The 15,341-nt window shown below is 38.3% G+C and overlaps 1 protein-coding gene across 14 annotated transcripts in view; it reads right to left on the reverse strand.

The window, feature by feature from the left end:
* Positions 1–15,341, reverse strand: part of PARD3 (par-3 family cell polarity regulator) — a 466,403-nt gene that overhangs the window by 144,002 nt on the left and 307,060 nt on the right. For 8 of the 14 annotated variants that reach the window (XM_054191469.1, XM_054191466.1, XM_054191473.1 and 5 more), the window contains 3 exons: positions 11,313–11,464; positions 10,180–10,224; positions 3,571–3,798 (listed from right to left, as the gene is read on the reverse strand). In XM_054191469.1, coding sequence (XP_054047444.1) covers positions 3,571–3,798; positions 10,180–10,224; positions 11,313–11,464 — 425 coding nt within the window. The remainder of the gene's footprint in view (positions 1–3,570; positions 3,799–10,179; positions 10,225–11,312; positions 11,465–15,341) is intronic. The other 6 variants (XM_054191468.1, XM_054191461.1, XM_054191474.1 and 3 more) reach the window with 3 other exon arrangements.

A 15,341-nucleotide genomic window follows, 5' to 3' on the forward strand; every position in this document is an offset into this window, starting at 1 on the left:
TGCCTCCTCTTATTATTTATTTTGCATATTCTATGGAGATAATATTGCATCCTTTCCACACTTATGCTGCAATAAATATTTGTCTATCTTACGCAGTTTGCTTGCAATTAACTCCGTAGCTTGGACCGAGCCCTGTGAACTAGGATTTCTGTTCTTCCAGAGTAAACGCTGGTGTCTCTACTGCAGTAAATAGATTTCCAGTTTTCTTAAAAGGACTCAACATGAAGAAACTTGTTTCACTTTTATGCAGCACAGTTATTCTGCAATTAACATACACCTAATTACTAGTGTTTAGAACAAATGCAAATGCTGCTCAATTAAAATTCAAGCCCAGCCTTCACATGAAACTTCTGATTTTTGTTAAGTTGCAGTAATGACATTAGGCTACTGCAAAACGCAGAATGTATTTGTTTTGGTGCTGTTATTTCCTTCCTTTCCAGCAACCTCCTGCCTCCCCTTTCAGGCTGCTGAAGCCAAAAAAATAAATTGGAGTATACTTTAAACATCAATTAAACCTGAAAACTAGTGTCATTTCATGAACCACACTGTACTATGGAGAACTACACAAACAGGTATTATGAAGCTATTCTCCTAATTAGGCCATAAAATGGAAAAGATGCACATGAGGAATCAAAGCTCCTTAACGTGAAGCTATTTTGCCACTAAGCTTCCAGGCCTCTGATTGTGATATTTAATACAGCCCTAGATTCTAGCAATTAAGATTCAGCAAAAGATTAGAAAGCTTTGTCGCTCTCTCCCAGTCCAAATGCCTTGTTCTCATTTAAGACGTTAAAGATAAACATTTTGCTTCCAGTCAGCTATTTCAAGTATTAAGGAAAGGAAAAAAACCCAAAACAAGACACCAAAAAAAAAAAAAGGCAGGAAAAATGATCTGCAAAAGCTGAACAGCCACACCTTTCCACAAATGTTAGTTTTTTACAGCTATTAAAACTCACACACTTCTTCTCAAATACTTTTTAAAATGTTACCCCAGAACTGGTCACTGCTATTTGATTTTCATCCTACATTTAGTAATTTAATAGCATGTTGTTCTAAGGATAGCAAGTACATCCAGAAGAGCGTCAGCCCCTTCGCCACACATACTACCTGGATTTTTATAGCTTTTGTATATGGGGTGATGACATATTAACAATTCCTCTATACAATAAATTGCAGTGCTATTATTTGCTACTCCAAAGAGGATCACTGTCTGGAAGAAAGATGCACTCTTAGCACTGAAACACTTGGAGGAGAAAGGGGGAAAAATTCAAGTAAGACAAATGGATCCAACCTCAAGGGCATCAGCAAATTGACCACCAACATGTTTGCCTGGGTTTTATAATGAGAGAAAGCCACATTTTAATTTCAAACAATTATGGAATAATTAAATACAATTAAAAAAAACTTAGGCAATGTCATTACGGCAGCAGTGAGGCATTAGTTACGTTAGGACCAGATTGTTAAATTAACTTCTACATATTTGTATGTGCCCAGGCTTTGTCCAGCTGAAGACACCATTTGGTAAATTCTCTGAAATCTGAAGCCACATATAATTTACACAAAGTGGAGCAGACTGCAGTGCTTTCAGTTTTAACACAGATACAGAAACGTTTTCCGAAAGATAGACCTGAGGACCTAGCATTTTGTGCTGCTCCCAGGCAACGTACGGCTGGGCCAGCTCCCATGGCCACCGTGAGAAGGACACGACCTAAAGGACTGAATTCTGTCCAACCAACTTACTACATTTGCTTTGCTACTTATCTGCTTCTATTAACCTGGCACTGCAAATTTCCAGATTACTCATTAGATGTCTAATTATAATATATGGAAGGTATTAAAACACAAGTAACTCAACACAACGCGCGGTTCTATGCACATAGCTTGGTGACACTTTGCTCAGCCCCTTTACCATGTGAGATTTGAGAACAGCCTCGCTCTTGCCCTCCCGTGTCACTGAGGTGGTGCACCAGTGTTAGACGACTTCATCCATACAGAGAGATGAGGGCAAAGACTCACCCCATGGCATTTCGATTTCAGCCAGAAGGCTTTGTCTGATTTCTGTTTCTCCCATGCAAAGGTCACAAAGACCACCAAATACTTCCTCGCTACTCTCTATGCATTGCATCAACAAGCTCAAAACCCCTTACAGTAATCTGGTAAACCTATATTCACCTAGAAGTGTTTCAGGACAGCAGTTTTGCTATATTTTTGACCAAATGAAGTTAAACCATCTGTAACTTCTGGAAAAGCCTTGGATATCTGATGCCTCAAAACAAGATATTACTATCGGTGGGCTCACACCAAACAAGGCCTTCGAGAAAAACATGGTCTTATGTCCCAAAAGACCATAGGGTATGCAATCTGGGAGAATGATCAGGATCACTACACATTTTTTCTACCTATTCTTCTACTGGCCAGAAATAGATTGACAGCCCGCAGCACCAGACCAGCATTTAGCCTCACTGCTGCGTGAAATTGCTAGGTGCTGGAAAAGCGAAGCAGAATTAATTCTGTCCGTAACCACCTTTGAGAAAAGTGACTGGCAAAATGACCTCCCTTTCAGTCTCAGAATGCTTTTAGAAAGAGGCAGATTAAAAAAAATAAAAAAGCAAAGAGTTTTAAAAAAATAAAAGAGTGATTACGCAAGTAGCTTATAAAAGAATATCAGGGAAAGACGCTTATGAAATAGACTTTCTGAAACTAAAAAATTTAAAAAGAGCAGAGTGAAAATCTCTTCTCAAGCTTTTTCTGTTAGCATTCAGGCTAAATATTTTACTACTTCAACCCTCCCACCATCATCTTCATTCATAAACTTTTAACTAGCTGCAGGCTGATTGAAAAAAATTCTGCTGGTGTGTGACAAGTTGAAAGTAGTGCAACATGAAGGTTAAAAATTCAATGATTTTAATACAACCCCTGATTGAGGTAATTTACCATTCATACTATTTTCATTCAATAGAAGTTGTCATTTTACCAGCCCATTCTTATACAGTTCAATAATGATAAGGTTAGCTTTGAAGTGATTCTTTTATGTTAATGACATTCTCCACATGTTGGGTCATACTTCGGGTTAAAGAACTGAAAATGTAAATGAATGCCCATTAGGGTGGGTAATAGCTGATCATTAACTTTATATTTTATTAGATCTGCCAGCCTTACTCACTCTAATTAAAGGACAGTGATTTCTTTTTTTCCCCCAGACACTACAAATGTACTCTTTCAAAGTTAGATGCACATATTTTTGTAACGTAAATTCAGTGGGATTTTTGTCTTTCTGCATAATTTTTTCTCTAATTTACATTAGTAAATTAATTAGCTGTCTTACAGAAAATTTTCATAGCACTTTAAGTAAACACACTCCTAATAATCTTATTTCAGAAAGGAAGGAAGCTGCAGAGTATTCCAATCTGTTAATGCATATGAAGGGAAAAAGCCTGGAAAAAAAATTGATGGAGAGAAGGTAGCTCTATTCTTTAAAAATCCTAAAATTATCTTCTACTAATTTTAATCACTTTAAAGGAATTAACCTATGTTGTTAGCATTTTTTATGCACGGCAATAGTTTACTTACAAGTTTCCATGCCTTCATCGTCATCATCTGCTACAGGTTTATCATATGATTTGTCTATGGCAGCTCTGAAGCTCTCATTGCAGCCTCGTCCTCGGATAATTCGCGGGCGCGGGCGGTGGAAGGGAATATCACCATTCAGAGTCACCTCAGCAACGGCTGTCTGCAGGCTTTCTAATGAGCTGGATTTCTTCAGACCTAATGAAGGCCCCACATCTCTGGTTGGGGAACCTTAGCGATTCCGGGGGAAGAAAAAAAAAAAAAAAAAGGTAATTAGAATTAGTATTGAGAACTGCATGCTTGATTATGCATATCCATCCCAAAAGTCTTTAGGGACCCACTTCACATTATTCACATCATCTCTCAGTAATCTGCAGGGAATTCTCTGCAGATTTGTTGGTCTCAGAAGTGAATGAGGACGTCAAGTCATAGTCAACGAAACCAACAACGTTAGCAATGTCTGGCTTTTCGAATCAGTGAAGAGAGACCAACATCCATTACTATTATTTTAACAATTTGAACGATAAAGTAATCGTGGGGCTTAAAAATACAGCTCATAAAACCAGCAGAGATACATATCTTCCGGCATCAAACAACGCTATTAATTATTTTTGTTTTGAGCAGAAAATTTTATCTGTACTAGCAACTGATGAACAGGGAGCGGATTATGGGCACGAATCCTATTATGTTTAGAGTAACAGTCTTGCAAAGTAGCCTGACTTCTGGCTTCAAGGAACATGCTCTTTGCTTCTAATTGAGTTTTAAAGACTTGCATCGAATTGCTAACAATTTCATAATGAAATGCTTCTGAGAAATATCAGTTGACTTGCTGGGATTTTGCAAAGTTTAAAAATATCTGTGGAAAGGACCCAATTAGTCAGGCAGTACCAGTTATCCAGCTGGAAAAGAAAGGGATTGCTGGCAGCCACCCGGTTGATGTCTGGGCAGCACTACAGCTGGGGCCGAGAGCAGCTCTCAGTGCCGCAGCACGGCCGCAGGTGTGCCAAGAAAACCCCAGACAGTATTCTGCAAAAGTCTTTCCCCATCCCGACTTTTCTTCTCAGGTTTGTGGACTAAATGTCTAGCCTCTGTTTTTAGACACAACACAGTCACGGTGTAAATCAGCTGCCAATTGCACAATTAGATCTCATATTATTGTTAAAACTGGGCGGGGGGGGGGGAAATCACTGCATTTAGTTGAAGTTATTTTATTCCAAAGTGCAGTATAGTCTTGGCCAGATTTTCCAAAGGATTTGTGGCTGCAGAGAAAGATGAGGTGGGACACCATCATCACCTTCACTCCATTTCCTTGAAGTTATGATCCAGAGCCCTCGCCTAGGAAATGGAAACCCACTTTTTCTCTACGCAAAGGGAGCAGAACAGAGAAGGGTGTTGTGGCACCACAGCAGTCCCAGGTGGTGGGTTGTTACTCCGTTGATATCACTATCCTCATCTGAGAGAGGCACAGAAAGATATATTTCAAAGCCAGGCAGCACTGAGAGACAGAGCCAAGAACTGAACCCTCAGGAATATCAATCAATGGGCATTTGTAAGCAAGGTCTGGTGTGAATAATGCAATAAAGGAAAATTATCTTTTTAAAGTATTTACCTCACAATAATACAAGGCTCTGGGGTTGATCCCTATATTCTGGTAGATATTAGGAGGGAGAGGAGAGACAGTATCTGTCACCGTTCTTTAACAAAGGTATGTGAAGCTACCTTACACTGGAGAAAACTGCTACTACGCTACTAAACCCAGCTTCTTTCACTGTTCATTACTGGGTGGGGAGGAAGGGGGTTGGTTGCTGGACCTACGGAAGGGACGCAGAATAGCAGCATGGCAGGTGTCCTTCTTGTTTGCTAACTTGGTATGAGGTGGAGCAAGGCAGCAAACGCTTTCATTTTCCACTCAGCTATTAAAAGTCTGAGCAATTAAGTTAAACTGAAATCCCTCAGATCAAATACATTCAAACAGCAGCTGTCAAATTATTCCCCTTCAGTTGCCCTACTGATAAGATGAACTTGTAAATAGAAACAAACAAAAAAATCCTCCTCCACAGGTCTACACAGTTCCTACAGTTTGGTTCCCCCAGTGGTCTGGAGTCCTGCTTTTTGGACCCTTGGCCAGAAATAAACCCACCCCAATAAATTAGAAATTTTATCTTGATGAACTCACATCTCCTAGAAGAAGCCACCCTCACTCCCAGCCCGTACTTGTTGGAGGGCTGAGGGTCACGAGGACAGCTAGGGGCACAGCGCAGTGGCTGGGGTGAAGAAGAGAACCCAGCTGGGACAAGGGCGGTTGATGGCTTCCCAGCTGTGCAAACAAACTGCAGCCCAGGTTCACCAAACTTCTGAACGTGGGCTGAAGTCTAAGGCAAGTCTTTTTACGTAACGCTCTTTTTACCAAGTAAAAGAAATCCAATTTAGACACTGCCCTATAAAGCTGTCCACTTTCTAGCATATGCCAAAATCTGCTACTCCTCCACTAATGCCTGCAGTACGCAACAAATGAGATTTTGTTTTTTACTTTTTGATGGTGTATCTTGTTAAAAACAGTCCATGAGACAGGAAAAATGAATGCAACATTTTGAAAGAAAAAAAGAGGAAACAGGACAACCATATATAAACCAACTGTTTGACAGATTCAATTGCATATACAAAAGGAACGGGTATCCTCTTACACGGTAACTTACTGTAAACTTCCTTATTTCAGATTCTGCTTTGCAATCTTCTAAATGAAATACTCGTATATCTTTTCCTAATTACTGAGTGGCTCTTTTTGTAAACAGTAATTATAAAGAAGGCATTTATGTACCCATTTATGTTCATAAAGGACTTAAAAAAATCCCATTTCCTGCCACCCAGTACAGATCTCTGTGAGAACTGTATTTATGTAAGTTGTGCTTTCCCGAAGGAAAAGCTAGATGGGATATGACCTAATGTTCCTCGAGTACTGTAAAACTAATAATGGATTACAGATATGATAGGAATATTTATTGAACTAGGGTGGCCACGAACACGAATGTGGACAGGTTGCAGAATTTGAAAGAGGGAAATGTCCTTTCACAAGCAATTTAAGCACCATGATCATAAAGCTATGTATATTTTAATACCTTCACTATCTTCTATGGCCGCTTCATAGCAAGTCTACTATTTTCAAAATATATAGTTGAGCCTCCCTGTAAATTGAGTGAGTTCAGAATTTATCACTAGAATTCACCAGCCAGAAAGTGAGTTGTTTACCCATAATCCGGTGAGAAACAGCAAACTTTCTTTAAAATGGATTCTGTTTAAAATTTATGAGTCACATCAAAACCTTGTTTTCTAAATACAAAAATGTCAGCATTTTCTTCCAGCCTTTACAGTGCTGGTGGTAATCATCAGAAATGTTATCTGCTCAGAATGAGTTCTACTCCAATTTTGACAGCAGAATTTAAAGTAGAAAAAAAGAAGAGAAAAAGACACGTCTACCTAAAGCATCTTTATATGACTGAGGGATGAAAGGGGTTCTTTTATCATTTTTAAAATTTGAAATTTATCAAAATTTTCCTTCCCAACGATTTTCTTAACAAATACCCTTTGAGGCAGATGCATCCCTCGGTACCACAGCAGTCCTCCTCCCGTGGCTGCTGCCACGAGCGCAGGCTCTGCTCAGCCGTACGGCACGGCTCTACACACCACACACCCCCATCCGTCTCCCGAGGGCTCTGGGGGATGCTCACACCACCCTTGTCAAGCACAGCCCTTTGCCCAGCACATATGCGTCACCACTCCCTGTGTCCCCAGCTGGCCAGCCCTCGGGGACATGGGCCAAGCCTCGTCCTCCAGGCCATGCAACCACCCCCTGCTCATGCCGGACCGCGCCGGCATTGTGTGCGTCTTCCCTTCCCCAGCACAGACAGCCCCCACCACAAAACTTCACAGCACACACAGATCCAGCGAGACACGTAACACACATCGGTCACAGGGAGCGTACGTGCTGCTCCCTGCTCCAAGCCCTTTGTTTTTGCCTTGTGCTGACGCTGTTTAACAACTCATTATGCTCCCACTTCTCTCACCTCGAGTGTTTATAAAGCGCCACAAAGCCGCTTGGGCGATTTGCAAAGGCAAAAAAGCATGGTGTCAAAAGGATATATGTTGTTTCCTTCAGGGTTTCCTTCAATGACTATTTTTAAAAGGCTATAAAGTAAATTTTTCATCAGCACTTTCTTTTAAATGACGACTTTGTTTCTTTCTGAAACGTCATTTTTATCAGCTTTCAGGTTAAATGCTACCAGCAGCTTATGACAAAAACTTCCCTCTATTTGATTAAAGCAGCTCTGCAAAGGTACAAAGTCTACTTTCTCGACGCTTTCTTAAAGGACATTAGCAGTGAGTCTATTTATTTACTAACATCTGGTCCATTGGATTTGATAAATTCTTCTATTTCTAGTTCAATTGATACAAAAAAGTGTGACATTTTGACTGGGGAGGACAGGGGAGGGATGGATCAAGCAACTGCATCCAAAATAGTTTAGTTTTGGTTCCATTTAATAAAACATTTTATTGTAAAAGCACCGTGTAAAAATAAATAAATAAACAATTTCAATAAATTTTCTGTGATTTTTTTTTTCTTTTTCATTTTCACAATGCATATGTGAAAAAATAGCCAGCTGGAACTATAGTGTGCCTGGGACTCAATAAATGAGCCATGCTCAGTTGCTACTGAATATACTTCTAACCCCTAGGATGAACTGTAAACACTGCAAGGATTAGGCACTTCAAGTGAACTATAGAAAGAAAAATAATTAAAAATCTATTATAGCAACTAGGGCTGGTGAGTTCTACACTCTCCTTTTCAGCCAATACTATTAAGTGCAACTTTGACTGTAACAGAGTTTGTTTTTATTTTTTCTAAAGTAAATATATGCTGAAGTTTTCTGGCTTCTAGAGTTCATTAAAACACAGTTCACCACACATTGGAAGTATTTTTTTTTTCTTAGAACCAGATGATTTTTAAGCCAAACTACAGTAAGTGGTTTGTTTAGCAACCACATCCATCTTCAGTAATGGGAGAAATCCAGAGTTTATATACAAAACCTGGTTAAAAACACACTAGATAAATAAAATAAAAGTACAGTAAAAGGTGGGTTTCCTTTTTTCCTGTTATTAAGCCTGCTGCACACAAAATATGTAACTGCTTAATCCAGATGGTTACGGTCATGCTCGTTCACCCAAATTGTCTGACTTGTCTCTTTTTGGGAATTTAAACCAGGTGTTATACACTGAGAAAAACTACACTCTGGTTAATACCACCCTCTATTAATACCACCAAAACCACTATGCACCACCTAAGCATCACATTTTACTAAAACACACAGGGTTTACACCATTCTAATCACATCCCATTCAAATAGGCAGGCTAACGAGAAAATGAAAAATAATTTACAATACTTTTGAGTTTGATCTGTGACTCCTTTTTATGTGACTAATGCTCAGGGGTGAAGGTAGTTCCTAAGCACTGATTCTTACCACAACCATTAACACAATTCATAGATTCACATTCTGATGGCTTTCATCCTTCAAAACATTCATACATTTTAATTTTGTGTACTCATTCTCAATTTGTAAAGCTGCAAGTCTGTGGCCACATTCTGCAACATTTCAAGAGCTGGAAGTTTTAGCTGTTTAAATAAAAATTATAATTTTATCACTTGATTACTTACAGCTTTTCAGTATTCCTACTCATGTTGTAAAGCGTGGTTAAAGAGAGATGCAGTTGTGAATTATTAATTGTAAATTCTGCATGGAATGCCCTACTCCCCAAATCATGCTAAAATAAATAATATTTTCTGGTTAAAAAGGTGAATTGTTCCTAATTAGAGCTAAGTAATGTTATGGTGTCCTCTGGATCCATCCTAATTAAAATAGCATTCCAAAGGTCAAAAGCTAACTTATATTAATAAATCATAAAGGTTCATAATTGCAGCGGGTGCATTATTTTAATTACTAATAAAAAATACGCTTTGAAAGCTATTTCTCATTATCATTGTGTGAAACGTTACAATTGACGGTATGTGGAAAAGATTCTATTTACATATTCTTTTGTTCTGTTACGACGCTCAGGTTTCAGCTCCAAAGGCAAATCAACTTGCGCTAATAATCTTCAACTAACAACACATATCTGATGACCACTTAAGGCAAAGGTAGCAGTTTTCTAATTAAAATAATTATTTCCAAGCACTGTGTTAGCACTGTAATAGCCAAACATTCGACTCTTCTACATCATCTCTCTGCACATTACAGTTTGAAGCTAGGAGGAAATTTTCCAAGATTTTTTTGGAAAGGACAAAAAACCCAAACAACTGTGAATATTTATGAGTTCGAAGTGTAGAAACAGGTGTCTCCCTACAGTCACATGTATGACCTGCTTGAATGTACTACCCCACATACTTATCTCCATCGAGAATTTTCTTTTTCTGTACGACTTGATTATTCACAACAATAGAAAGCAGCCATGCAAGTACTGGAATATTCATGTTTTCATGCAATTTGACTGGCAGTTCTGTAATTGTGGTAAGCTGCTTTGACCAAGGTTTCTATAGCAACAGCCTTACTGTCAATTCTTACCTGTTTTCTGGTCATCCATTGTACTGAGCTTAGTCTCGTCAGCTACTGTTAAAAGGTAAATGTATAACGGTTAGCCCAGTTAGTGCCCATGCCCCACATGCATCCAACATTCCTTCCGTTTTCCATATTGTTTTTCAAGTTAGGGGACCTTAGCAATGTCATACTTCATGCAAATAAACTGCAACAGTAAGCAAACATTCTGGGTAGAAATGGCAGCAAACTAGTAACCTTCATGCAATGTCAGTCATGTTCACATCACAGGCAGGTACAATATGTTATTTACACGTTAGCACATCACGACCAGTCAAGACGAGTCAATGCCACCAACCTTACTGTCCCCTGAGGAAACTGGTGAATCAGGGATTGTAGTTAAGATATTCACAATTATTGTCAAGAAGCGAATCGTATCATATTTCATTATTCTGAGTAGGGAATTTGGTGTGTTTAAACAATCAAAACTCACTGTTTAAGGTTACTAGATTCTGCACTTCAGAATCTAAGTTCAATGGCAGAAGAATAGATGGGCTTGTTAGGAATTACTTATTCTCAGTTGTTTTACCAGTTAACATGATTGTAGCAGATTGCCTGTCTTAGCCGATGCTCCTTCATAGGGCTTCTGATACAAATATTATAACTTAGGTCTCAACCAGATATCAGACTAGCCCCGTTTTCTAATTCTGAATGAACTCTTCAAAAAATACTTGCATCTTTAATATCTTAATCAAAATCCACCTACAAAATAAGAGACTAGGAAGGATCTTTAAGGCTAATTGCATTATAATCATGAAATGAGAATAATCCTGTCTACCCAGAACCACAGCGTGGAACAGTTTTATGCAGTTATTCTATGCGGATTGGTAAATGCGCTTTTTACCTCCATTTTAATATGTACCTTTTATGTTTATGTATAACTATATATCCAGAGGGTTATGATATTTAAATGTACGGACATTTACAAGAGGTACAAACAATACACAGGGCACTTGGCCATTCACATTAAGAACGCTTTACTTCCCACCAGCAGACATTACGTGCAGTACTGCACATGAACGATGTGTTTGGAATTACAAAATCTATATACTTACAACATGAAAATCAGGTTCAAATAAAATAATTGAAAAAATATCACTCACTACCTAGATCCATGCTTTTGGATTTTCGTGTTTTAACAAACTCCAACTGACTGGCATCTGAAAATTGCTTTGTACGCTTTTCTGACATGCTCTGGCGTCCAAAACCCTCTCGCTGGAAGGCAAGCACTGGATCAACATCTGGACTAAGAGTGCTGTAGGAAGGGAAAAAAATCATGCGAACATTTATCAAGATCACGCAACCTTTCACTCTGCAGAGAAAAGCATTTATTTAGCACGTGACTTCTAAAAGCATTAAAGTACACATTTTTAAATAAACCACTGCAAGAAGTCAGTTACACACACGACGGATTGGTTTTACTGCAGTGAGCAACTCCAGTTAAAAAGTATCAAGAATTTCACTTATGAGATTTAATGAAAGAAGTATATATTTGGTGTACTACACATATACTACAGGAATGTAGAATCCCAACATAGGAAAATTTAAGGAAGAATAAAACAGTTCTGTTTTCTTAATGAGAAATAAATATACTCTTTTAATGCAAATTATCAGATTTTTCGTCATCACAGAATGTTTTTTATAAAGCATAAATAGAATCTGTCCTGTCCGAAGCCCACAGACCTTTAAAAAACTTTTAATTTAAAGACTTTACATTAAAATTTCTTTACACATATGAAATTGTTTGCAAATTTTTCACAGCACCTCCTGGTTTTAACCTGTCTATGTCAGACAAACCTATTTTTACTCATTGCTTCCCTACAGAGCAAGGATTTGCCACAATGGCCACCGCTAAATGGGAACCAGGGACTTGGTTTCTGTCTCTTCTGTGGGTTCCTCGTGTGGCCTTGGCTGCGAGTCAGGTCTTCAGCGAGCAGCATTTCACCATGCTCCCGCAGAAGCACGCTGAAGATTTATTCACGTTGGTCAAATGTTGGTAGAATCATGACTGCAGGAATGCAGGAAAAATTTGGTGTGTAAGCCAAATCCTAGGCTTGCAATGTGTCACAATGGCCACAATACATGATAGAAAAAATTAAAAGAACAAAAAAAACAAAAAAAACTTGCAAGATCGATTACTCCTAATAAACAGTATGAAAGGAAATTCACACAAAGCTATTCTTACTCCTGGAGAAGGGGAGAGTATTAAAAAGAGCCTGAAGGCAGGCACAAAGAATTTCGATTTCTACTTCAGCTGGCAAAAAATAAGTCAAAAGCATAAAATAGTGAAAAAATGAGTATTTTGCACCATTGTTATCTATCCAATAGGAAAAAGATCCCTCAAAATCCCCCCTTTGATTGTTGTTGTACTTAAAGACAAAAAACCTAAGTATTTTGTCACTGAGATCTCTAAATAGACTAAATGCCATTCAAAATATTGTATACATACATGCTACTGTTCAATAACATGTTTCAAAGGAATAATTTTCTAAGGGGTAGGTATAATATACATCTATTACTTAGTGAGAAACAGGCATGTCACGAATTGCTGCAGAAACAAACTTATACTGTTAAATTACACAATGTGAACATGTTTGTATATGCCACGTGCTATAATTTATAGAAGCATCTTTGATCAAGAAACACCCGAATATTAGGCACAATAGTGAAGGGAGGTAAGGAAATCGAGTACGATAAAGGATGAAAATCACTATCTGCACTACCCGGCAGCCTAGATGAAATTCAGTCTAGGAGTGGCAGATTTACAAATAAGGAGAGATGTGCAAGTGACAAGGATATAGTCCTTAAGTGAGAGCACAATCAGAGCTTCTATGAATAAAGTCAATGTCAAGTGCCTTTTGGCTTCAATGTTTCTGGCTCAGGCTCATAATGTTTTACATTTAATTACTGCAACTATTTCAGAGATGTCTGCACAATTCAGCAACGTTTTGAGGCATATGCTTAAAAGCTCTGATGAATCAGAGCCCGAACTCAAAAATAACTATTTAGTCCTCACATTCACTCCCACAAAATAGGGAAAAAATTAGCTCCACATGATAGAAAGATAAAACAGACAAGGTCAATATACACTTCTAGCATTTACAGCAGCCCAACATGTAGCTGAATAAGAACCACCTAAGTCTGAAGACGTCCTCTGAGTGACTCAACTGAACTTACAGGGTTTCAACACCTTTCATAATCAGATCATAAATGAGTTTCCCAAGGCCACACAGGAGTTTCTGGCTCGCTGCTAGCCAGCCCTGTCTCTGAAGGCCAGAAAAATGTGGTTTTACTAAGTGAGAATTTTCTCTAGCAACATCTGTTAACACAGCTCACATTAGTTAAAGAAGACCGGCTTCATCTTGCCGAACAAAATGTATCCTGTGACACTTTCTTCAAAAAGGGTGAATTTCTAAAACTATTTGTTTTGGCCGTATGCTCCTTTTTTCATCTGAGCTTGCTTTGATTCGCATATATAAATTTTCTAATAAAGCTGAGTATCATTTTCATGTAAATACAGTGTGCACATATATATTAAACTTGAAGTCCTAAGAACAGACTAAAACTCCAAGTTAAATAAAACCCGATAAAGGGCACCACAGGTCCCGGAGAGAGCAGTGGGGTCTGGACACGGCGTCAGCAACTGGGAATTCTGGAGATCGGATCCCAGCGTTTCCACTGACACCACCTTTAGGGGCTTTGTCTCTGCTTCCCTTATCTGTCCTTATCACACCTACCTTCCACACACACTTATTAGGAGGATTATTACTCCATGTTTGGATAGTATCCTGCATACTAAAGGCACTACTTAGCACCAAAAATTACTTGTTCTCTGACATCACGACATCTCGTACCTTTTTACAGTACAAATATCGGAGCCCTTTGTAGAGTCCTCAATTTTCATGTCCTGGTTTACTTCTATTATTAATGTCACATGAGTGTGTTTTAGTAATTAAGGAAGGCGCTGATCACAGGAGTTTGAATACATGCACATTGCCTAAAAGTATTCAAAAGCCCCCATGAAGATCCGTAACTGCAAAAGCCAATGAGCACAGAGGAGGAACTAATGCCCCTAAAAATGCCTCATTTTAATATTTTTCAACTACATTAATAAAAGACAGAAGGTGAATTTAGTGCAAGTCATTAAGCAATGCCAAATGCAATTTACTATAGTCTAGCATACTTAACAAATAAGATTTCTGGAATGACAGCTGATCCTTAAAAGAATGTAACCGTCTTCTGACCCTCAATGTTATTAAAATTCCACTTATTAATCCTGTCTTATTGCCCCTTTGTTTTCATAACATTTTCATCAAGGATTAGGGAGATATTGTGAGGCTGGAAAAGCTTACATTTTCTTCTGTGATTCAGAACAGCTGCCATTCTTGTTTGGATAACCCTTCATCCATATTCTTAGTTTTACCCTTTGTGCCTTCCAGCCAAATCATACAATGCACCTTCGTTTTACAAGTCTTCCTTCATCCATTAGCAGCAGGAAATTAATGCAACAATCTAATTCTACTGCTATTTACTTTTTTTACAAATAGAATACATTATCTAAGAAGGCGCTGCACTGATCTACTCTTTTAAGTGCAATTGTATCTGAAGACCTTTACAATTTCACATAAAGACACACATTTAAAGGTTTTGAGCATGATCAATTCCACAATATCTAATCCCTATTTTCTTTACTGTTACTTTCATTTTCAAAGAAGTATATGAATAGCAAGATACACTGCAGAACTAAATGTAAAAGCATCTGCAGGCTTCAATGGGCTCTTACTTTATACCGTAGGTTTTTGCTCATATTCGGCTAAAAAATTCCCTCAGCAATAAGCTATTATGTGCAGCCTTGAGCACTATTCTATTTAAACGTCTCAGATTCTCAGCTCTAAAAGCTTTTACAAAAGACAGATGGACTTTTTAAGGGCCCAAATTACAGGTATGACTTGTCCAAGAGAAGAGCTGCAACATTAAAAAAAATGCAAATGAGGATGAAAAAAAATTACCTTTTTATACAATCATTAAAACAGTGCTTAAAATACAGAACTCAATTCCTGGACAAAAGGTGAAATAAACTAATACAAAGCAAAGAAGAAGCCGACAGGTGCGTATCAGCTGGCAGGTGCTAC

This window comes from Rissa tridactyla, chromosome 2 (genome assembly GCF_028500815.1).
Source record: "Rissa tridactyla isolate bRisTri1 chromosome 2, bRisTri1.patW.cur.20221130, whole genome shotgun sequence".
Classification (NCBI taxonomy): Eukaryota; Metazoa; Chordata; class Aves; order Charadriiformes; family Laridae; genus Rissa; species Rissa tridactyla.